Source organism: Cydia strobilella, chromosome 24 (genome assembly GCF_947568885.1).
Source record: "Cydia strobilella chromosome 24, ilCydStro3.1, whole genome shotgun sequence".
NCBI classification, from domain to species: domain Eukaryota; kingdom Metazoa; phylum Arthropoda; class Insecta; order Lepidoptera; family Tortricidae; genus Cydia; species Cydia strobilella.
Window position 1 is genome coordinate 3360309 of NC_086064.1, and position 26566 is coordinate 3386874.

At 35.5% G+C, this 26566-nt stretch overlaps 1 protein-coding gene across 1 annotated transcript in view; it reads right to left on the minus strand.

Annotated features, from left to right (window-relative positions):
• LOC134752154 (LIM domain-binding protein 2) overlaps positions 1 to 26566 on the minus strand; it is an 82823-nt gene that overhangs the window by 55291 nt on the left and 966 nt on the right. The window contains exon 2 of the mRNA XM_063687753.1: positions 7291 to 7676. Within this exon, the coding sequence (XP_063543823.1) occupies positions 7291 to 7676 (386 nt within the window). The remainder of the gene's footprint in view (positions 1 to 7290; positions 7677 to 26566) is intronic.

Consider the following 26566-nt stretch of genomic DNA (forward strand, 5'->3'; position numbering starts at 1 on the left):
GTTCCTTTTGTTTCCTATGTAATTTTTCTGAAATTTCCGAGAATATTTAGCTTTTGGAAACTACACGCAAGTATAGCACATCTGTAATCTGTAAAAAATGTTAAATAAAAAATAATTTTCTATGACAGTACCACTTTATCCTATTGTATCCTCTTTGTTTATAATAATATTACATATTACACGTCACAAATGGATTTACATAATATATTCAAATCATTAAATAATCATTAATTGTAAAATAAAACAATATAAAAATAATTAACAAATTTCAAATATCCAATAATAATTAAAATACAAAATATAAAAATTAAATTAGGATTAAATCATTATTATTATCATACGTGCGAGCAAAGTGCGAGTATTATAAAGTGTGCCAGTAGGCATAACTAATTGTACATGTCTAGGAATGTTATTAATTGTAGTGATGTACCGACTATTGATTTGGCCGACTAGCCGACTAGTCGGCTAGTCGGCCAAATCCATAAATTATTATTTCTCTTTAAAATTTACATTCAGGTGATCACTGCAGTAGCTTTGTCTAAGTTCGGATGCATTTGAAAAATAATTGTTTTGCTCCTTGCGTCGCTCAAGCTTTCCGTGTGCAATTTTCGTACATTTTATTTAATATTTCAAGCAATTTAATGACAATTTAATAAAGGAAATACATATGTAACGTGATACGTATTACGGCAACAAACCGAATAAAAAAAAATCCGTCCAAAAGCCAATTGCCATTTAAGCATTTTGAGCAAAATATATTTTCCTTAAGAGACCCGCGTTTTGTGAGGTTGATATCTTAGTGGCTTCTAGGAATTTAATTGAAAACACCTCAAATAAAAATTACCTACCTACTGTAATACTATTAATATTATACAACTACATAATAGTTATTGTACTGACTGCGACGACATACATACTTTTTTGATATTTCGACAATACCTGTCCAAGGTTTGCCCTAGATTGACATCTTTTTTGTGTGTGACATTGTTTATTTATTTATTTTTTAATTATAATAATTAATAACAATATTTTAATATTTTACTTCATAAATTGTTGTTTTTGCTGTTTCAATTTGATGCTGACGATCTTTTAGTGAAAAGATTTGTTGCTAATATCCTTTTGTGTAAAGAACTATGTCTTATTCTTTAAGGAAATTAATGAATCTATCTTGTTATCTACTCCCTACACATAAGTTGAATATATTAATATGAACAAAAATATTCGTATGCACCATTAATAGGTTTAAAGTACAATTTTATTAATTTGAATAAAATGAGTATTCACCATTTAATAAATATTTGCTTTTTATTTGGTTTGTTTAGTATGGTTTCCTGTAAGTAATAATAGGCCGACTAATCGGCCATTTTGGCCGACTAGTCGCCGACTAATCGCCGACTACAAATGTGGCCGGATAGTCGGCTTTTCCGACTAGTCGGCGACTAGTCGGTACATCTCTAATTAATTGCGTATTTCTATTCAAATTAGACAAGTGGCACATGTCGAGAATATATTATAATTGTATAAGAACAAGTACATGCTAGACGTTTAAGTTACACGAACTTAGCCGCCACCATACAATCGTAGACACGGTCGTATTTCTGTTATTTTTTAGAACCTCAAAAAGGACAAAAAACCGGCCAAGTGCGAGTCAGACTCGCGCATGAAGGGTTCCGTACCATTACACAAAAAACGGCAAAAAATCACGTTTGTTGTACGGGAGCCCCACTTAAATATTTATTTTATTCTGTTTTTAGTATTTTGTGGTTATAGCGGCAACAGAAATACATCATCTGTAAAATTTCAACTGTCTAGCTATAACGGTTCATGAGATACAGCCTGGTGAACAGACGGACAGACAGATAGACAGACAGCGGAATCTTAGTAAAAGGGTCCCGTTTTTACCCTTTGGGTACGGATTCCTAAAAAGGAACTGTTATTGGATCACTTGTGCGCCTGTCTGTCTGTTTGTCCGTCTGTCACAGCCTACTTGCTCCGAAAGTACTGGATTAATTTAAAAGATGAAATTTGATACACATAAGTAAGTATGTGACCCAAAGACGTGTAACGTAAATAAATGAATTTTTGAGTGAATGAATTAATGAGATGGTTTTATTTCATGGTTAATGAGAAACTGAAAATAATGTTTATTTTTATTATAAAATCTTCAACTACATGAAAATTGAAAATAAAATGAAGATAAGTTATAAGAAGTTTTTCTACCTACATGCTTCACTGCAAAGTGCCATATCAAGTTTCAATCCTTCGTCACCAGTCTCAGTTGTCGGCACGGTGGGATTAGTGATAACTTGATAATTATCATAGATAAGTCCTCGCGCTCTGGGCCACTGTGGGGATACATTCTCTTTTGCCTGTAGGATAAAGCTTTTGCCTAAAAATGTAGCAGGATGATCAAAATCTTTTGCCCTTGGTTTATTTGTATTTCAACGTGTCAATTTTGATTTGTCATACAAATTATTCCAAATATTCGTTTTCAAAACAATTTACATACAATAATATTGTCTTACTAACTTAGCGGTTTTACTCACGTATTTTTATGGAGACCTAGGCTCTCCGAAACATGTCGCGCGAGTGACTAAAAATACGTGAGTGAAACCGCTAAGTTAGTTAAGTTAATATGTCTCAAGATAGTTTAAATTCGAATAAAATTGTCTTGTAGATACCACGTTGTCGCTTGCCAAAAGGGTGCTGTGACAGCTTATTTGTATAAAGATACAAGCAAATTTCGTCCTTATGGTAAGCGACAATGTGGTACCTTTTGCTTATGTTATGTAACTTATGTAGGTAAATTAAGATACAAAATAAAATGCTTGTTACAGTACATAGAGCTGTTTTATAGGTCTACAATTTTGTAATTTTCATAAATAATATTTATTATTTATAAAAAAATAGTTACACAAAAATTGAATCGGCAGAAAAAAAATTATAAGGTCTAATTTCCCATCACCCTTCAAATCCAGCAACCAACGGAAAAATATAAAAACGTCAAAATTCCATTTTGAATTTGGAACGATTTTGATCGGGGAGCACGGCAGACGACACTCGAGGCCCGTGCCGTCTCACTCCACAGTCTTTACTTATGTACATACCGCGACCGGCCTCACCTGACCCCTGTAGCACCGTACGAGTACCCTTTTATTACTAGCGGGGGCATCTGCCGAGGGGGGCAGCGCGGGTCAACTAAGAATAGGCGCAGCGGTACCAGGGATCCATAGATATAGGTAGATACAGAGAGGTTGTACTCGGGGTGGGCGAGTACAGTCGTCGGCAGCGTTACAGAATTATCGGTTGTTTTTGTTATAACTATTTATTTTAATTAGGATGCCGATAATAATTGTTTGTGACCGTTGAAATTTCTGAACATAATATAGTACGGGAAATTAAATATTATTGATGTATTCTTGAATAATCGTTGTTTATAAGCTATTGATATACCCGACAAAAAAAAAACAAAAAAAGTGTATTTAGTTTAATTTGTATACTTTTAGTTTAAGTCATATATGTGCACCTACAGTATTAAGTTATTTGTTATAAGTTAAGTGTGCGCTCACCGATAAAATGTATTTTGCATGAAAAAAAAATGAAATTCTCGTGTAACTGAATATTATGTATTCTTATGAGAAAATAAAGATCTTTAAACCTAATCTAAAAAAAAAAGAAAGTCGTCCTATACTCGTCAAATCATACTCACTCATCGTTTATAAGTCATGTTACTTGAAATAAATAAAATTTATTTATTTATCCTGTACTAACACTACTAACTACTATACTGACCCCTGTTCAAGTTTTGATTATTACTTACAAGTTGCAATTAAATTTATGAATTAGCGTATAAAAATTGTTAAATATAGATATAATCTTACAACCCTTAATCCTCCTTAATTTGACGTGCCGTTAATTATTGTCATTTAAGTATTTTTTTGCATTTATGTTAAACAGGTAATATCAAATAAATGATATACTAGAAGAGACCCTTTATAAGTACAAGTTCGCCTTTGTACAGCAAGCTGCAAAAGTGCATACTCACTCAATGAAAGAATTCCATTCATAAAGTGTGTACAATTTTATTGTACATAGTATTTCATTTTGTATGATTGTAATTTTACTCGTCTTATATACAATAAAGTGTTAAATATACAATATATATATATATATACAATGCCTAAATTCTTGAATAATCACTATTGATAATTATCAATGGTTGAAAAATATTGATATTTTCAGCACGCTTTACAATAACTAATAAATAGATAACTTCTCATTTGAAAGTAAGTTAACTTAGATATGTATTGTAAAACTGTAATTTTCATTTAATGCGATTTGTATGTAATGACATATATTTTCTATTTTGTAATTAAATCGATTTAAATCAATTTATTTATTTCGGAAAATACTATTGAAAAATGGTTAAATTTCACGCAAATCACTTACGTTTTAATAAAAAAAATTACATTGTATATATAATTAGCACTAAACATTGACCACATAATCAATAAAAAGTACCAGCACTAATTAGCCACACAAACACATCATTAGCACACCATTTCACATAATCGCTTTATGCCTCAAGATTAATTAATAAACCTTTAATTGATAACTTTTCCGCGCAACTGTACCACGCTTCACAAAATATATACGTACTGCTCACCTACATTTATTTGTGCACTCACACAGACGCGTTTTATGGGAGCACACATAGATAGACACGGACGAGCTTTGCGCACACATACGTAGTTTATTTTACTAGAGGATTTTTATACGAATGGTTTTATTTTATTCAGAGGAATAAAAAAATTATGATTAAATTAATAATGGATTGACATTTGACAATTTTAGGGTTTATATTTATAACATACTTAGAATTTCTACAAAAAGTGACAGGCAATCATGAAAACCATGCAACAAAAATTGGCAGTCAAAAAAAGGAATAGAAAAAACCGGCCAAGTGCGAGTCGGACTCGCGTTCCAAGAGTTCCGTACATTAAACAATTTTTAACAATGTACCTATTTTTTTTTGTCAGATTTTGATAAAAATTGGTAGGTTTGAAAAGCTCCTCATTCTGGTCGGAATAACGCGTAATAAGCGTCTTAGCAGCGTACTACGTAGGCGAACAACACGCGAACGCGAAGCGAAGCGATGCGGCGCGGGGCGAATCAATCCTTTGATACCTATAGAAGTGTCCTACGTGGGCGATCTCGTTGAGAACGCGAACGCCGTGGGCCCGCGTTCGCGAGTTGTTCACTTCGTGGCTGAAAAAGATATAACACCCCATATGTTTGACGTCAATGTCTGTCTGTCTGTCTGTGGCATCGTAGCTCTCCAACGGATGGACCGATATCGTTGCGGTTTTTTTTTTCACATTGAAAGCTTGTTTCCTTGCGGTGATTCTTAGCTATGTTTGAGAAAAATCGATCAAGTAGTTTGAAGTGTATCAGCTCTTTTCCAAAATTATGTAATTATCATATATGTAATGTCAATTTAATAACAATAAAGAGAATATTAAAGATTATGAGATTTAAAAAAAAAATTGTCTTCGGTTACCGCGATAGTCACTCACGAAATAAAACTATGAAATCGGATTATATCGTGTATATTGAATTTATAATGCATCCCGACGTTCCGAAGCCTTTACCACGAACGCTGTAAAGGGTTCTAAACGTCGGGATGTATTATAAATTCAATATACACGATATAATCCGTTTTCATAGTTTTATTACTTTTATTTCATTATAAAAAATAGTTATTTTATTGCAAATTACGCGCAAGTTCTCACTACTATTAGTACGGTCTAGAACAAGTCTGCCGCCGTTATCTCGCAGTGGTCAGACGTCAACGAATAATGCAATACAAATACAAGGATCTATAATCTATCAAGTCAATCATGTAGATTTGGAGTCGGTCAGGTGGTTCAAAGTCCATTTTAAACAGTTGCTGATCTCATGGCGGTCAGAGGGTAGGTGATTGGATTTGGAGTAGAAAACAGTCGAAAGAAGAGTTGGAATCGGTTACATGGTTCTGAATTCGCTTTATCAGAGGACAGGATTACGTTACGAATATGTTATAAATGCTATAATAAAACGATTAATGCAATGATGGCAGATTTGGAGTCGATCAGGTGGTACAGTCCATTTTAAACAGTGGCTGATCTCACGGCGGTCAGAGGGTAGACATTGGATTTGGAGTAGGAAACAGTCGAAATGGAGATTTTGAATCGGTTACATGGTTCTGAATTAGCTTTATACAATCCACACTAATATTATAAATGCGAAAGTCTGTCTGTCTGTCTGTCTGTGTGTTTCCTCTACACGCTTAAACTGCTGAATCGATTTAGATTAAATTTGGCATGGAGATAGGTTGAGTCCCTGAGAAGGACATAGGATAGTTTTTATCCCGAAAATCATCCCTTAAGAAAGTAAAAAGCGGGGTGGAATTGAGATAATTAATGAAGTGTCTGCTAATTTGTGTGCATAATATGCTCAAATTGAATAATTGCTATAAGATTTTCTCCAGGCGCTATTCTTACTCTAGCTGGGGTTACTAAGTCCACGCAGACGAAGTCGCGGGCAAAGCTAGTAGCAAATAAATCTTATGCGGTCAGAGGACAGGTTGAGTGCCAGTAGGTACGTAACCCTATTAACAAACGCAATATTTAATTGCAGATTTTGGTAGAACTGGTCAGGAGGTTCAATCGAGGTCTGTTTTCGGCAGTGGCATATACCTCGGGACAGTTATAAGTAACCTACGTATGCAATACGAGCACAATCCTACAATGGCCGAAATTGCTGATTTAGGTAGAATCGGTTAGGTCACCTGGCTCAGGTGGTCCGAAGTCCGTTTTGTGGCTAATCTCACGACGGTCAGAGGTTAGATTAGGTTAGTAATGTGTTCAGATCATTTTAAATGCCTTATCCGGATAGTTTCTGCAAAGTTAACCTTTTGTAAGCCAAAGAGCCAATGACGGATATATCGGCACCGCAGGTCCAACGCCAAAGACGGATTAATCCGTCACAGACCACAGAGCAACATAGACCTACGTGCATGTGCATAAAGTTCAATTTCAGTTTTGACACTGGTGTCCGAGTGACAGCTTTTGTGTTAGCCACGTCGCTTTTACAAGTTGATGTCAATGACATTATTATCTCCATGTGATAAGCATAGGTTACATTCGTTTTCGATCTTCGCATTGGCCCCAAGGCCTCATATAGCCAACAGCGCATCCGTGAGAGCATGACATTTTAGTAACAGGGAATCAGAAATCACAAGGAACTCACCTGTCAACAGGCGGCGGTAGCGGCGCCATCATATGCGGATGCGGGGGCATCGGATGCGGCGGGTGCGGGTGAAACGGTGACCCAGGCGGCGCGAAGTTCGGACCCGGGAAGTGCCCCTGCTGGGGCGGTGGGCCCGGCGGGAAGCCCCCACCGCCGCTCCCGGGCCGGGCTGAGGGACTCCCAAAAGGAGCCGCATAAGGTGGGCCGGCGAAGCCCGGGCCGGGGGTGGAGGGCGCGGGGGAGGCGGCGAAGGCCGGGCCAGCCGGAGAGCCCGCGGGCGGCGCGAAGGACGAAAAGGGCGGCTCCGGGTTGCCGCTCTTCCAGGCCGCCGGAACGCCCGGCGCGTCGTCCAGCGGCGGCACGCGCCGCTGCAGGCCCACCGACATCTGTGGGAGAACAGCGTTAGATGGTTGACACAAAAAGCAAAGAAAACACGAAGCAGTGATCCACCCCCCACCGCGGCGGCACGCAATCGAGCGGCTTGAAATTGTGTATCACGTCGTAGGTAATCCGTTAGACTCTAGACCGGACACACGACGCCGCATGCCTCCGCGGCGGGCGGTGCCGGTGCGGTGCCACACCGCTTCTTGTGTTCTTTACTTGAAGTTTGCTTGAAGGCCAGATGGTGGCTAACCAAGCTTCCGACAGTCCTAGGTCACTAGGCCTATACGGTTGAAGCAAGGTGACTTGGGCGGAAGCTTTGTTGGTGACCGTCTGACCACTCCTGTAACTAATTTTATCCTGGCACAGCACTCCACAGTGTTACCAACTTAGAGGTCAGATTTGATTAACTTTGTGGTTACTTTCCAGTGGAAGTGCCATTATGGGTGGAAAGTTTCCACCCATAATGGCACTTCCACCTGGCAATATTTCTATAAACTTGGGCAAAAACTGCATCCCCTAAAGTGGCCAAAGTGGGCAAGCCTGGCATCTAAAATTCCGAGTAAGCAATACTAACGATGAGTTCCCATGCTTTCTCAAGTTCCCCTTGGAAAGTCGGACCTGTAGGTTTGTCATACCTCGGCGGTCATGGAAACACATCAACGAATTTAAAAAAATTGGGACATCGGACACATCTTACAATCACTTAGAACGAAGCGAAGATCTTACATCGAAGTATTTTTTAAGTTGTAACATGAGCCGGAGCAGGGTACATCGGAAGCTTTATGGAGTTAGGATGCATCCAAGAGGTTTGTTTACTGCTTGTGCTAGTGGCGCCCCCTACGCAGAATTTTGCATAATATGCCCTATTACAAACTAGAAGTGATAACCCTGAAGTAGTCATATATTTTTAGCGACTTCACAAAACTGAAAAATTTCATCAGCAATTCTACTTCAGTACTTCACCAAATGATGCTTTCGGAGTCTAAATGCAGAGTTACTATGAGATACACCCAAATACCTATAATATTAAAATACTACGACCGGCCAATCTCATTCAGGTAAGTCTAGCCAGTAAAGTTGTGAACAGTAGATGTCAGTGATAAATGGCGGCAAATTAAAAAATCGGCCAAGTGCGAGTCGGCCTCGCGCACCGAGAGTTCCGTACTTTTTAGTATTTGTTGTTATAGCGGCAACAGAAATATATCTGTGAAAATTTCAACTGTCTAGCTATCACGGTTCACGGTCACAGCCTAGTGACAGACAGACAAACAGACGGACAGCGGAGTCTTAGTAATAGGGTCCCGTTTTTACCCTTTGGGTACGGAACCCTAAAAATGTACCGATACATGTTGAATACAATAGTTTTTTGTACAACAAGGGAGCAGTTTGATATTGATATTTCTTCGAAGGCTTTTTTTGTAAATGTGACGTTTTCAATCAAAAGGTACCACATTGTCGCTTGTCGATAAGGTTGATTTCTAATTGAAGCTATATGGAAATAGCGCCTTACTGACAAGCGACGATAAGTACCCTTTTGGTTGAAAATGGCACAAATAACTTTGATCTCGTGTAGTACACAAGTCACAAGACTTCACCTCAACAGTAAAGAACATATTACTTGGAAGGAAGAATACAACTTGAAAAAATGTAATCCTTCTTTATCACTTTTTCTCGAGGTATTATAACAATTAATTTAATTACCGCAATAGGAAACAAAACGAAAGAAATTTCTCCGAGGAAATTTCAGTGAAATAATATGGAAATAAATGGGAAATAAGAAATAACCATGAAAATAACGACCTACACACTACCTCAAATACACTACCTCAATATTTTGTAGTAATTGCACTACTATATAATTAAAGTTAAGTACATATGTAACTAGAGACTGATGACCCCACAGTCAAACTCTTTATTGAGTTTTGCGGGGCTATGAATTACGTTTATAGTATGAATACTCTGTATTTTATTAAATAAATAAATAATAATAAAATAATAATAATCATTTAACATTGACATTGACAGTGCAATCGACAACTTTTTTGTAAAAAAAAAACTGTAAAATACGGTCCGAATTGCGGATACTACCCTAAACTCTTTGTCAACTATAATATAGTTGGTCAAATCAAATTGGCAGTAAATAAGAACAAAAAAAACTATACTTATCCTTTTCTTTTGGGTGCTAGTACTACTGTAAGACAAAGATAGTATGAGTCTCTCTGTCTATGTTTGAAATAAGACAGTCCTTTGACAGTTTGACACTATATTTAGATAGTTTAAAAAAATAATGATATATCTTGTCAGTAGAAAAAGGCACCAAATTTAAAAAATGCAAAACATCCTTTATAACATATTAAATTTCGCGCCTTTTTCTACTGAAAAGATTTGCTTGACCAACTATATTTGTTTTGCTGGATAAATGATAATCTTTGTTTTTTTTAAGTCCATTATTGTATACTGAAATATAGCTGGTCAAGAAAATCTTCAGTAGAAAAAGGCGGCAAATTTAAAAAATGTAGGCGCGTAGAGATCGTCCCATCCCATAGAAAATTTGAATTTCGCGCCTTTTTCTACTGACAAGATTTGCTAGACGTCATATATTGAAGAAAAAGAAAAAGTGTATTGTAATTATACAATAAAATACGTAATGTTTTTTCTTTAATTAATAAAATTATTACCAATTTATTCTTGTAGGTGGTTTTAAGCATAAATTTTAGGTCTGTGGTTTGGAACGAATGGAACGATGCGTTCTGACTTATTTCGGGTGTCTATTACAAACTGTCAATATAGGGTTGAATTACGTTTGGACTTTGTTTTGTCTCTTTCTCTGCTAATGACGTGAAAGGGACAGAGGGATTTAAATCCAAGTATTTCAAACTTGCATTTTTGTTATTCTAAATATTTAAATAATAAATCGTCTTCTCTATCTTCATCTGCAATGAAGCGGTTTGGTTTTACGAAAGTTTGTAAAGCAGCGTAACTCCATTTTTCACATTTTTGCGTGTTGTGATTTTATGGTTGTAGCGACATCTATCGATAAAAAATTGAGCTAGATGATCTATTAATATAATTTACACATGATTTCAGCTTATTATTGTTAGACATATTACTTAGTCAGATCATAAGTTGTGTCACAAAGACTTTTTACTCATAAAAAAGTTATACAGATCCCTTATTACTTATATACATGAGTTGAAAGCTGAATTACTTACAATATAATTTGACGAAATTGACTGTCTCAGTTTTGTATAATTCTTTGCAATATTCTTAAAAGTGCTATAAAAAAACAAGCAAAAATACGCGGCCGATTTTAGTGATTTTTATCACTATTTTTTTTCTTTTTTACATCTTCCATTAAAAAAGCTGGGTCTTTTCTCGTTCTTTAGATATATAATTCATGTGTATTTGACTGCGAAAATTGCAACTGTTTATGTTTTACCAAAATAAGCGTGTTGCTGAAAAAGGGTCATCCCTTAAATACATCACACATTTGGGGGGGGGGAGGGGGTCAAGAAAATGTGACATGTTGTGACAAGGGGGGAGTCACAAACTTTGTGACGTCACTTTAACTTATTTAAATTATTTTATTCGCTATACAGTTAAATGACAAGTTTTTTGGAACGATAATCGTTTTTACTCGTTTAATTTTCTTTCCTAATCAGTTTTGGGTTATAAAATTACTAATATTTTTTTTGTCAAAAATATTTTGATAAAATATTAATAATACTTAATTCGTTTTGCCGATTTCATTGAAACAATGTGACGTCACACCAGGGGGGAGGGGTTTGCCAAATGTGACCAAGTGTGACAAGGAGGGGGAAGGGTAGAAAAACCCCGAAATTCGTGACGTAATACCAAACGTACCCTAAGTTTTAAGGGCAAAGCTGATGTACAGACTTGTTGGAGAACAAAATGCTGGTGATAAATAACGCCACCAAACTATCTACAGTTTGGTGAAACTTTTGTAAACATTTTTATTTCAAAAAATAAACAAGTATATTAAAATAAAAAAGTAGGTCCATAGGCCATACTGCCTCTTCTTCAGTAAGATTAGATTTCATAACTTCATAAGTCAGTTTTAGATATAAAGTCTTCCTTTTTTTAAATCCATAAGTCAAATCCAATAAAAATGTCTTCAGTTGATGTTGACTCCCTTTTGTGAAGTATAATTTTTCACAATCCAGCCGCGTACTTTCGTCTAACCACAATCGCAAAGTAAACAAGTAATAAAGAAAGTCGCGATCTATATTTTAAACTAATTATATTACGTTTTGATTAGTATAATAAGATAGAGCGGTACTGTCATAGTAAATTTTGTAACCACTGTAAATTCACTGTCATCTATCGACATACTTTGAAACTAAAAATGAAGATTTATAAAAATACGTTAAAATGTATTTAAATATGGATAAATGAATTTTTTATTTGTATTAATTATTTTTATATGATTTTGACCCATGTTCTTTCACTGATATGCGTTAAAATTATAAATAACAAACGAAACCATCAACGCCCTCTATACGAGAGTAGGCCAAAACTAGTGGCGCCATCTGATCGACAATAAAATTTTCGTGATTTTCGAGGCACGTTTTTTCCTTAGACTGTATCCATCTATTACGGAGTTATATCTATCTTTGGTATAAAAGAAGCTTTCGAGTCATGTCTTACTTTTTTTTTATTGAAGGCTTTATATTTACATTTTATCAGTCAAAACCTTTGTGACAGAACTTATGATTATAACCTAAAGGGGTCCACTGACTATCAGTCCGCCGGACGATATCGGCCCATCAGTTGTTCGGAACTGTCAAATTTTTGTTCTAGCTGACAGGCCGATATTGTCCGGCGGACTGATAGTCAGTGGGCCCCTTAACAGTATATACTATTAGTTACTCTGTGACCTAACTAAGTAAGTAGACAGAAAGCTGCAATGTTGAATTTAAATTTTTTCTCCATTTCCTATGTGGTAATATTATGATTATTTTATTTTATGGCTTAGTAGTATGTATTGAGCTCTGTAAATTAAGTAGTACTATTTTTGTAAGCATTTCTTTAATTAGTACATAATTTAGATGTAAACTCTTTGTGTTTGTTGTGTTCGAAAAGCTCCATTATTCCCATGGGTACAATAAACACCTATTTCTGTCTTTCTGCTGTCTATCCGTTTGTCTTTACCGATGTTGAAGCTCGTAAATAGATTTACAGACCTGAATTTATAATTTACAGCATCGATTTCATGAACCAAGGAGCCATATTGTATTCACATTTTTTGTTAAAAAATAATTTAGTATGGGTTAGCATATTATTACTGGTGAGTTCTTAATATTACTTGGGACTCCGGTGCTGTTAAGATAAAACACTCTTTCGGTTGATGTTGCTATGCGCCTCCCTAATGGCTCCTGTACACGATGGACCAGCGTAGGCCAGTCCAAGGGACGCATTTATGCGTTAGAGGGAGCAAGTGATATTGCTGTATCATTCCACCGCATAGCTGCGTCCCTTAGACTGGCCTGCGCTGGGCCATCGTGTAGAGGAGCCATAAGGTGTGTAAAGAAATGGAGGGAATGGCAAGTTAGCATGCTTCTGGTCAGCTTCGGTAGCTCAGTTGGTTAAGAGGATATATCAGCTGAGCCCCTTTTCAGATTTGAGAATTTTAGGTAAATATCTCCGTCACGCTGACGGGGACGGCTCCTAAGATTAGTGCGATAAGGACAACTGCAGCTCAGGCGAAAAATCCTGCGTAAAAATCTAAGACATCGAAGTTTAGTTCTCGACATTTTCCTCCGCCAAAACTTAACGAATTGTAACGAAATTTTGTGAACGGAATGAGAAAGAAATGATCTGTCTCTGACCGTTTTTATATTTGAGTTTATTATTGCCGTTTTTAGCGTTGTTTGAAGTAACCTAGTTCTTATAAAAATAAGAATATCAAAAGCACAACATACAGACACAGATACTGGTAATATTTAACTCATATAAAAAAAATATTCATCTAGGGCCAAAATCAAGAGAGGAAAATGTCGAGAACGTTGTATGGAAAAATGAACACTAATGTATCCTCTTAAGAGCGATCGGTGTTCGAGTCTTGTCCGAAACGGTAAATTTTTCCTTTAACAAACATAAAAAAAAAGGTTTATGAGTAATATCGCTTGTAGATTGCACACGTATCTGTTTATAAGAAAATATTTAGCTTTAAATGGATAGATATAAAACTAATGACACTAATATGGCGGTCATGCATGGGTATTGTATTGTATTATCCGACATTCGAAGAGGACGTTGTGAATTGTGGAATAGTTAGTGTTATGTGTTCATAAGTGTTTTGTTACTATAAAGGAGTAATAAATTTATAAAAAGATTATATAAACATCTATACGAAGACGCGTGCTACATAATTTATGTAGAAGGCGCCAGTAGTCAATAGCTGGTGGCTTTCTTATAGGCGGTGGGACTAGTGCCCAATGTTTACATAGTAATTTTCAACTTCATTAAATAATCCAGGTTCATGTGCAGCGGCTAGAAGTACAATTGTCGTCAGTAGCCTATCCATACACCCTATATGACCTTGGTCTCTTTTTCTTTCGTATATGATATGACGAAGAAATAGCGACACGGAAATTGAGTTGGATAGGACATACTATTCGAAGAGTGGAAACGAATAACGCAAGCATCGCTTTCGGTTGGAAACCGCCGGACGGAAGCCGTGGTTCCGGGCGCCCTGTACACTCTTGGCAACGGTCCGTCATGAGTGAGCTACGAGCGGTCGAGTTGAGTTGGAGCGAGGCCAGAGGGGTTGCTGAAGATAGGAAGGCGTGGCGCGAGCTTGTGAAGGCCCTTTGCACCTCTGGGGTGCCATAGGATAACAACAACATATGATATGAGACCTACTTCAGCTGACGCGGTTATCACTCAGATGCAGACCCGATCGTCGCTATACTAATACGAGTACATGTCACTAACAATATTGCCCCTTAGTTGGTCATAAATAAAATTTTAATTTTAATTAGGGGAAGATCAAAGGATAGTTTTAATCCCAGAAATCATCACTAGGGATTGAAAAGGGAGGTGCAATATTGTAATATGGGGAATCAATAACCGCTGAACCGATTTAGGTGAAACTTTCGTTGGAGATATTCGTAGTTTGAGTTGCGGCCGTGAGAAAGGATATAGAATAGTTTTTTCCCCTCACTAGCTCAGAAAGTTGTCTTTTATCCTTAAAAACAAGCGGGGAAAAACACGTTTTATCCACTAGTGGGGAAAGTAATTTGACCTTGGATGGAGCGTGTTTAAGTAGCTTGACAGATAACAAAACGTAAAATGCTCATGATAATGGTTCGTTCGATATTAATTATCATTAAATAAATGGTTTGAGAATCTAATAAAAAATACCAAATTTAGCTTTATTTAATGATTTTAAGTCATAAACCTTAAAATTCCATAAGAAACGTTTGTTTTTTTATAATGATGTTAAATATAACTGAACGCACAAGTTGAGTCGATGCAATTTCAAAACGCATCGTTGACATTTCATACGTCAGAAATGTCAACATTTGTCAACAAATTTTTTACTTAAAAACTTCTCACCGACTCGCGTAAAAATACACAACTTCCAGAGTTTTCTATTATAATATCGTAAAAAATGAGTGATTCCAGTGGTGAAGATGATCTAACGCCTGGATGTTGCACTTTCCTCGCTATAGTGAGGTGAAAAGTTTTGTGTTACACACGGGTGCAAATGTATTTTACTTCTCGTGTGTTGAAACACTCGCTACGCTCAGGATTCTATTTTAGAACCACTCGCTTCGCTCGTGGTTCAACTATAGATTCCTTTCGCTTGCTCTTGTTGCAATTCTACACTCGCGGGTAAAATACAACTTTACACCCTTGTATAACAAATAACTATTATACCCGAAATCATCCCGTTAGGGTGTAAATATCTTGAGTTAGCTTAAACTGGCTTGAACTCTGTAAGCTATGGGAACGTTCATGAGCTAGGTTAAAATGATTTCGTTTCTTTTCAATGGAGCTCGTCGTCCTAAACGATGTGTAATAAAATTTGAAAGTTCCGCCGCTAACACCCGTTTTTCTACATACATACATGCAATTCTGATATAATTATATATGTATGTACAATATGCAATATGTTTAAGACAGAACTGTGTGGAAGTCCTACAATAAATATCATATTTTTATAGAACTTTTTTTTTTCAAACTTTGCCATTTTAAGCCTGTGCTAGTTGCACCATCCGCACTTGACAGACAGATCAACGTCACCCGGCGCGCCGCGACGGTTTACTATGAAACTTTCCATACAATAAAATTTTGCGAACTCTTTAACGATTACAAACATTTTGGTGCAATCGACGTAAATGTTTATTGTTTAGTGGATCCAATAATGGATGTTTTAGTTACATTACAAACTGGGTCGCATTTATATAAAAGACCTGTAATCGTTGTTGGTATTTCTATCTGATAACCGTAAGTTAAAAATAGACGCCCAATACAAAAAAAAACAAGTGTGAGGCCTTTTTGTAAAACGCAACACTGTATGTCACTTTTTCCTTACAATCTTTTGAAGTAAAACTATGAAAACGGATCATGTCGCGTATATTGAATTTATAATACATCCCGACGTATCGAACCCTTTACAGCGTTCGTGGTCAACGGGTGACTGACGAAAAACTACAAGGTGTAAAAATACCCAAATACTAAAAATAATGACCCATCATAGACTATAAACTTTAAGGCTGGTTGTACATGCAAAATCGGTTCATGACAGACAGACAGACGATCATGATAAGAAGATAAGTATTGATGCAAATTTATAGTGTAATTTTTATCCTGATATAAATAAATCTAAATCTAAGGCTAGTTATACAATACAACTATTCCGACTATTATAATCCATTTTCATAGTTTTATTTCATGATTCATGAGTAACTATCGCGGTAACCGAAGACAATAATCTATGTATGTATGTATAAACTCTTTATTGTACAAAGACATAGAACACAAATATGGCACAGAGATAGGCAGTACAAAGGCGAACTCTCTTGAAGAATCTTTTGAAGATTAAGTTAAGTCTCAATTTGAACGTAACTAAGTGCAATTTTTCATACTTATTGTATTTACAAACTCGAGGCGTGCGCGGGGGTCAAAGTCAACACATCGTTTTGTAAGCTTTTGACAATGAAGGGGTAACATAACCCACAGGGACAAAACCGGTCACATGAGGGAACTAAATATTTGTGTTAGGGTGGGTCGTTCGTGGGCATTTGTTTATTGATAATAATAATTCGTCATTTCATAGATAGACATGTGTCAGTTTATTTTTATTTTATTTGTACTTACATACTTATTACTTAACCATGCAATTTCACCTTTTAAAATTTTCTCTAGCATTTTTCATTTTTAGATCTTATCATTATTCATTAGTCTATTATATTATTATTTCAAACACCATTACCACTGTACAAAATATGATTTACAAATCCCCGATAGGTAGAAGTGCCTAAGTAACAATTTAAAAAAACAACAATGTACGGATACGGATGTCTCTAAACCATTAGCAACCCAAGTTATTTTAATCTGTCATCTGTTTAAATTATAGACTTAAGGTCGGTTTGCAACTGCACCACGCGCATACTGTTCACCATCAAAATAAATATAGCATCCGCAGCTGTCATCCTATAAAGAACTCAAACTTTTCATACGAGCAATTTTTAAAGAATAGGGTATTTTATTTGACCGACAAGTCAAATCAGCTTCTTTTTTCAAATACGGTATTTGACTCATTAGTCTAAACAATTTCTTTTTTCGAATAGGGTATATTTAACTGACTAGGGTATTGTATTTACGTAATAAATGAATGGCGCACTAGTCAAATCAGTTTCTAATTATAATTATTTTCAGTAACTGTTTAAAATGTACTAGCATACATAAATATATAGTACTAAATAAATATCACACATAAATCAGTTTCTTAATTCCAACGTTCCAACCGACGAAACGAATTAACCACTATGGAGTTTATATAACAGAAAAAAGTGACGTCACGGTCAAGTGACCTCTTTATACCTAGTTCTTTCCGATTTTGTCGCTTGCCATAAGGACGCCTTGACAGGTTTATTCGTATACAGATACAAGCAAATCTCGTCCTTATGGTAAGCGACAAACCTACCTATGGTACCTTTGACTAGACTTCAGCACAATTTTCTAGTACTTTCTTTCTTGCATGGCGCGAAATAATTTCCGTACACGGCGGGAAGAAGTTGATAACCAGATAATTTATCGAAGAAATTTAAACTTAAAATGGAACGGCATGAGGTTCAAATTTGTATGTTTTCCCGCCACATCAACTTCTTCCCGCCGTGTACGGTTTTAAACAGTCAACAATAGGTACTGTTACGATGACTATGATAAAGATTTGGTGCAACCGGCCCGCGGCCCAAGACAATCATCGGGTCGGCGCAACTCGCGTGCTCGCGTGTGCTTGAGGCCGTGAACTCCGCACTTGCATCTGTACTTGCAATCAACCGGTTTTAGCCTAAATTTTTAAATTGTATAACCAACGCGTACTACACTACTTAAAGAAACCGTGAAGCAATATACACCCAATGTTTATGGAAGATAGGTAAGCATTTGAGTCTCACCTAGACACATTTATTTTTTTTAGAGGCTAATAGACTGTAGAAATAGTAGACTCACCGTATACTCGTAAAAATCCAAAAATACAAGATATTATTATATACTTAAAGTTAATTATAAAACACTAGCTTCTGCCCGCGACTTATCTGCGTGGCGTGGATAAGGCCATCCATAATATTATAAACATAGAAAATACGAAGAAATTGTTCGATTGAAGTAGCAGATCAAGAAGCAATGACACCCTAGCAACATTGGCATCACTGAAAAGTCAGTATGGTCTATAGGAATAGCAAACTAACAAACAAACAGACTTCATTTCTCATGCTTTGAAAGAGGGTCATTGTTATTCTAAAAGGTGTGCAGAAAATGATACGTTTCTGCACTAGAGCATTTTACGTTCCGAGTATGTATTTTTTACGATAAGCAATTTAAATGGATTTGTTATACAATTTCCATTCTTATATTTAACTTCCCATTCCATAATTAATAGAAAGTACCCTCAAGAAATGCTATAAAAATGTATACTTGTCATGTTTTTTTTAAGGTTTAAAAAAAAACACATGCATTTTACTCTCCTCGTATTCGAAATGAAAATTAGAGCGTTTAACTCGGGTGAAAGGCATTATTTGAGTGCCTTTCATTCCTTGGTTAACAATCTACTATTAAACTAGCCAGCATGAAGACAACTCGCGTGTCCGTGCGTCCTTGAGGCCGTGAACTCCTGGCAACGCACCTGCATGCACTCAACCTGTTTCGGCCTTTAACTTTTTCAATACAATAACCGACTTACTCGACTTGACCTAATTTTGTGTAGACTTTTGACTGAATTATGTTTGCAAGATAGACGACAGAACCATACTATCTCTGTCTTACACTAGACATACTAGCACCCAAAAGAAAAGGATGAGTACCTACCTACTTATTTTTATTTTTTTCTTATTTACTGTCAATTTGGTTTGACCAACTGCTCTTTATTCAATGTACAACACTATTTAAAAAAGAAAATACCTACATTAAAGCGCATGTCTGAAGGCATATGGGGCAAAACGTCTCAAGGCAAAAGCACCTAAGTATTTTTTTTTACAAAAAAATGAATGATCGTATCGAAACACTTCACTAATACATTTTAGAATAGTTTAGTCATAAATTCTGATCTATAAATTCTTCTACTGTTATTGTAAGCAAGCATCAATATGAATGCATTTCTAATCTAACCTCATATACAAAATAACATACGTATTACGTAGCAACGTCTCAAGGTAAAAGTACCTAAGTAAACATTTGACGAAAAAGATTATAGAGTTGGTTGAAACAGTATTCAATTTAAATTTATAATAATGTCTTCTTGATATTATTGTAAACAAGCAACAATATGAGTGCATTTCTAATCTATCCTCATATTTAATACATATATGCACTGCACGTATAGGGTATTTGACTACTAGTCAAATCAGTTTCATTTTTCGAACTGTCAAAACGATTTTGCTACTATGGGATTTATATGAAACACTAGCATGTGACGTCACAATCAAATTACCTACTCTTTATAGTTTAATATGGGTTTTAAAATAGAAATTAGGTCTAAAAATAACTGCTGTCTACGTTTCTCTATTAATCTTCTGGTGCTTTATTTCTTGCATGGTGTAAAATAATTTATTTTTAATACAGTTGCTCAAAAAGAGCTACTTTACGTAGCTGTTTTGCGTGCGGAAAGTTGGTTTTCGCGAACTAGTGCTTTTGACTTTTCCAATTTTTTTAAATTTATTCTTATTCCAATTCATGACTACTTATTGATGAGTGTTAATATTAGTTTCCTTTAAACTTCTTAATTAACATAAAAACCTACTGTTAATGTAAAAATACGAAAAATATACATATTTCATATTTTATTACTTGTCTCTTCATCATTATAACACGTCTATTTTGTTTATATTGAATATTGAAAAACCGTTCTTAATAAGTTGTCTGAATGAAACGGAACGCCGTGGGAACGCCTGTCAAAGAGGCGTTTTTTCTTTCTGCTTTAAGTTTCCAAAGGCAACATTCGGTATTGTTTTTGTGTTCGATGCACAAATAATCGTAATTAACGATATTTCGGTAATAATAGTACAATATTTTATATTTACAATTGTTTCTGTCTTATAGAACATGCATTTAAAAAAAAACTTTCATTGAAGTGGGTTCAATAATAATAACACCCAGCTCAAAAACACCTCTTTATAATGTCAATGTCAGTGATGTCACAGAATTAATAATATAAAAGTTTCGAATTCCTTACTTGTTGTTTTTCTTATTTTTTCGCAACTGTATTAAAAAACGTCGTTCGATACACGTGCGGAAATTTCATTCTTCACTCGTCCCGAGTCTTGCCACGAGCCGCAGGCGATCTCGGTGCTCGTGAAGTAATGACATACTTTCCGCACTAGCATCGAAATGTACTATTTCAGTACAGTCAAATACCCAGTTACGCAGCTACGTATTCGTATTAAATTAACTTCCGAAATAACCCGCCGCATCTGCATCCTATCGATATCGGCTATAGCTGTGGCATTGTTGCGTATATTTAAAGGAAGTATCGGCTATTTGTGTCCAAATATTTGTTCTTTTGTGCGACCGAAGGTAGCAGGTAATAAACGATCTTGATCCCCGAGTGACCGTAATGTCGCTCGTGACGATTGAGTCAGTTTTAAAATAATAATATAATAATAATATTATAGGGACATTCTTACACAAATTGGCTAAGTCCCACGGTAAGCTCAAGAAGGCTTGTGTTGTGGGTACTCAGACAACGATATATATAATACTTATACAAATACTTAAATACATAGAAAACATCCATGACTCAGGAACAAATATCTGTGCTTATCACACAAATAAATGCCCTTACCGGGATTCGAACCCAGGACCATCGGCTTCACAGGCAGGGTCACTACCCACTAGGCCAGACCGGTCGTCACAAAGGTTTGCTTTTGGGTTTAAGGTTGGATAAGATAATCCTATGCTTGTGTTTATGGGAATAATTTAAAAATTAGACCTTTTTAACATAAGGTATGTAATAAATAGAATAGGCATGTAATTTTTACTTCTTAAAATTCGTATGACGAAAGTCTTAGAAAAACGTGCCATTCTCAATCAAAAGGGTACTTATTTTATTTATTTTTTATTTTATTTATTTAAACTTTATTGCACAAGCAAAGAAAAATGTACAAATGGCGGACTTAATGCCAAAAGGCATTCTCTACCAGTCAACCATTGGGTCAAACAGAGACATAAATGTTGGTGCAGGATAGATTCATAAATTATAACGAGAAATAGAACCAAAAAAAAATTCAAATATTATGTATATATATATATATATATATATATATATATATAAACATAATAACGTAAACTAACAAAATTATGATTAAATACAAATACTTATATGATATACAAAAGATTGTCGTTTGTCATTGTCGTTCGTATTGTAGGTTGTCAATAAGGCGCTATTTCCATATAGCATTAATTTGAAATCAACCTTATCGACAAGCGACAATGTGGTACCTTTTGCTTGAAAACGTCACAAATGTATCTAAATGTCGTTTTCAAGCAAAAGGTACCACGTTGTCGCTTGCCATAAGGACACTGACAATTTTTTCGTATAAAGATACAAGCAATTTTCGTCCTTATGTTAAGCGACAATGTGGTACCTTTTGATTGAAAACGTCACCAATCGTAAATATTTATGTCCACAAAAAAAGAGTCCGGTTTTATCGAAAAATTTTGACCCTTACAGGCCTTGACCTAGTAATTTTAATGAGTTAAAGTTTTATCCAGTGAGACAAAAACGACCGTGCTGTTTAAATAATTATATGGTGTTATTCGCGTATTTCAAGCACTTAATACATCTTATTTAATCAGAATAATAATACTTTAATTTTTAATTTTAATTAAAAAAAATTATTTAAATTAAAATAATAATACTTACCTACAACGGTTTGTATATATGTAATAACTAAATAAATAATTAACGTTGATTTAATCAGATGATGATTGCTTTTGGTTGAAAAACTTGTTTTTAATCTATGTATAGCGAGTTAGCTAGTTCTAAAATATCTTTGTTTTCTTTATGGCATCACACATTGCAAACATAAGTATGTATATGTATAAGTATGATCCTGGACTTGTATTGGTTTATAATAACAATATTTATACTTATTTGGTTCTTTTCCGCCGATTAACCGCAATAAAATACAAACTGACAATAACAAGTGCAATCGTGCTGTACATCTATCGTACGGTAATTGATAAGAAATGTGTTTTCAACCAAAAGGTACCACATTGTCGCTTGTCGATAAGGTTGATTTCGAATTGAAGCTATATGGAAATACCGCCTTATTGACAACCGACAATAAGTACCCTTTTGGTTGAAAATGGCACAAATAATGTAATTTAAGCCAACATAATGTATTGTTGTTGGTTTAAATTACATTATTTGTAATGTAATTTAATAATGCTACTAATTAGAATATTCCATCAGTCACCGATGTGTTGAAGACCATTACAAAAGCATGACAGCACGTCGTGTAAACATTTAATAAATACAATAATAATATGCAAGGATTAGAATACATTAATTAAGGTTTACTTCACCTCTTAAACCTCACCTTTTAACATATCGGCCACCGATAAATCCATACAGTAAGTAATATTTGTGACGTTTTCAATAAAAAGGTACCACATTGTCGCTTACCATAAGGACGAAAATTGCTTGTATCTTTATACGACAAACCTGCCAGAATGTCCTTATGGCAAGCGACAATGTGGTACCTTTTGCTTGAAAACGACACATTTAGATATTGTAATTTGTTACTAGTTGGTCAATAGTCATGTTTAGTAGCTTTTGGGCCGATGATTTTGGCATTACTAAAAGCTAAAAGACAGAATGTATCGGCAATCCCGATTCGGGATGACAGAGGGCCTACCGCGAACGTTCGACGTGTTGTCTCTGTCGCACTTGTAAATTCGTACGTAAGTGTGACAGGGAGGTAACAGATTCACAGTGGTATCTGTTTAGTGTTTACCTTTAATTTTGTTGCACATGCTTTTGGTTCATCATCATCATGAATTTACGAGCCTAGCTCTTGTCGGTGGAGCAATTTCCATGTATCTCTTTCCTGAGCCTTTCGTTTGACCGCCTGATACGCCTGCTTTTAGTTACTGTTGTTTTAATCAAAGAATATAAAACTATTTTAGATGAAATATAATGCATTCTGAATATAAATCAGAAAATAATGTCGTTGAACGCGACAGACGCTTGACTTTGGGAAAGTGCAGTGAAAACGTGACGTCGCACGCAGTGATGCAGATCTTCATTACGTATTGTTATAATAAAGTATCTTTGCCTTTGGGATGTTTATATATACTTTTGAGACTATTGGCGACAAGTAAGCAACAATATGGCATTGAATCGCTTGAATCGAATTTCATAATGTTTTTAACAAGATATTCATTTGTATTTCCATAAAATAACTTTGTTGAAAGTTTTGGCAAAAAGATAGAATTTTATAGGTCTTCTTTTATAATGTATTTATCGTTTTAGATAACTTAAAAATAAACAATCCAGATGCATTACTCTTAAGAGAGTAATATAAACTTTTATTTTGTCCGTAACATTGTTTGGCGGGAATCACGGGATAACTAATGTAACTATGTCCAACATTCTGTACTACCTAAAGCTCTGACAGGAATCCCTCGTTAATTAAGATCTGTTTGAACGTGACCTTACCATGGAGCTTCAACTAAGCTTTCTCTGATCGAAGTGACAGGCGAAGGTAAAGACGTATTCTTAAAGTTTTCATTGCCACAGACCTCACGCTGGTAAAGGGGCCCACTGACTATCAGTCCGCCGGACGATATCGGCCTGTCGGTTGTTCGGAACTGTCAAATTTTTGTTCTAACTGACAGGCCGATATCGTCCGGCGGACTGATAGTCAGTGGGCCCCTTAAAATACTATTGCAAAATTAGATCTATTATAAAACAAATTACATATCTTCAAATCAGTTACGAAAATAAATGCATTTAGCGTGGCATCGCTATTTCTCGTATCGCTCTGTGCCACGCCGTGCCAAGAAGTTATCGTGGCCAAAAAACCGTCCTACACGCAATATGTAGTATATGTACTAGTATGGGAAATATAGTGTACCTTTAGGCGTTGTTTAGCACTCCATACCAAACACCGCCCGGCCGTGTCTTTGCAACACTGTTAGTTGTAAGGTAGAGTATTTCTAGAGGACTTCCAAATATGTAAAAGTATCACTAGACTTATATTGACCGTGATTACCTTGCGTGATTTGCGTGATATGAAAGTATGCTCGTATAGGTATATCTAAGAAACCATATAGAAAAGTTGCCTTCCTAGGTTACATTACAAAACTTATATCATATGCGGTGTTAAACTTATGTAGGTAGTTTGTTATGCTATGATTGTTAGGGTTTGTGGCCCGAGTAATTCTGATCTATCATTGTCTTTTCTATCCCAATATCGATCCCGACGCAGGTACGTGCTTGACCTTAAAACTTAAGCTACTTGACGAGTAAGTCTGTCGAAAATGCTCGAATCGAGCAAAGTCATCAGATCAGACTTTGTTCGATGTAGCCTTGCTCTTCAAGTTATCTCTACCCGAAAAGTAACATAAGATTCTATCATACATTTATTCAAGAATGAACACACGATACAAAAACTCAAGTTTTATAATCGATACACAACCATACACCATTCCCATTAGATTTCGATGCCGCTTAGAAACTTGCGATATAAGCAACGGTTCGTTTGCTTCTCAATTTCAATGATTCTACATTTGGTATACCTATTCACTCATTCCCAGCGCTGTTCGTTTTTAGGGTTGGACTTACGATGTCGAAATTATCGAACCCTAGTAAGTTGCTCCAACTCCAATCCTTGTCGCAGTCATTGATTGTGATTCCCCTGCACAGTGTTAAGTGATTTGGCTTGGTTGGTTGTCATTTTCGTCGGCAGATTTGGATCATTTTTGAGATGATTTCAGTACTTTTTAAATCATGTTAGAAGGTCCTTAAAATTGGCCACAAAAAAGTCATGGTCGTGAGTTCAAGCAACCACGGCGCTCAATAGTTCTGATTCTGATTAGTTAAAAAGTACAAATAGAGGGTCAAAGGTTATGCATATCCGTATGTCAGGACTGCCTAATTAAACCCTGCTTAAACCCTGTGAAGGTTCTTGAAATTATAATGTGTATAGCACAGTGTATAGATAGTTAACACTACCAAAGTGAATTTAACCTAACTAGTTAAAGTGTACATCAATTTAATTTAATTGAAAAAGGTACTACGGGTCGGTTGCACCAAACCGTCTGCCACCGTTAAAGCGTTCGCTAAATTCTATTGTATGGGAAGTTTCATAGATCTCTGCTGCGTGACGTTGATCAGTCTGTTAACTGTGGTTGGCGCAACTGGCCTTAAGTAATCAAATGAAAATTCGATTACTAAACAGACAATTGATCTTTATACATCGAATGCATTTTGATCTAATCAAATGTTATTGATATGGAAACGCAATTGTAAATAGTCATTCTTATTGATCGTCAATTGATTCTTGTTATGGTTGACACAAAGTTGTTGCTATTGTTGTGGTTTTTAGATTTGTTAGATTTGTTTACTATAATTTTGTGAAATATGTCGCGCGAGTGACTAAAACAAGTGAGTCTAAACCGTAAAATGATTTAATGTTAGTATGTCTCACAACAGTTTAAATTCGATTATAATTTTGTGGTTACCAATGAAATTTCTTTTAGACTAAATAAATTATTACTTTTCATTTTCTGTGTAAGTCGTCATGTCATTTTCCTTTAGGGTTTTTTTATAGATGGATTTAAAATTTAAATCAATTACAGTAGTTCAGAATCTGTAAATTGCAATCAAATATTGCTATTTTGTATTTATCGGGCGCGAGTTATTGTATACGTATTTATATAGGTATGAAATTAAATCTTTATCGTATTTTATTTGCTTATATGATTTCGTGTTCATGTATATTAAATTCAATATATGTATTGTATTATTCTGTTTTATAGAGTAGTATACACATTTGCAAAACTTGTCTTTTATTTACATATGACATAACAATAACATTGTCTTGTATGACACTTGGCTAAATATTGACTTTGTGCGATATAACATTACTATATAGGTTGGTGTTTCATTTGATCACGGGAGGCTCAGTCAAACAAG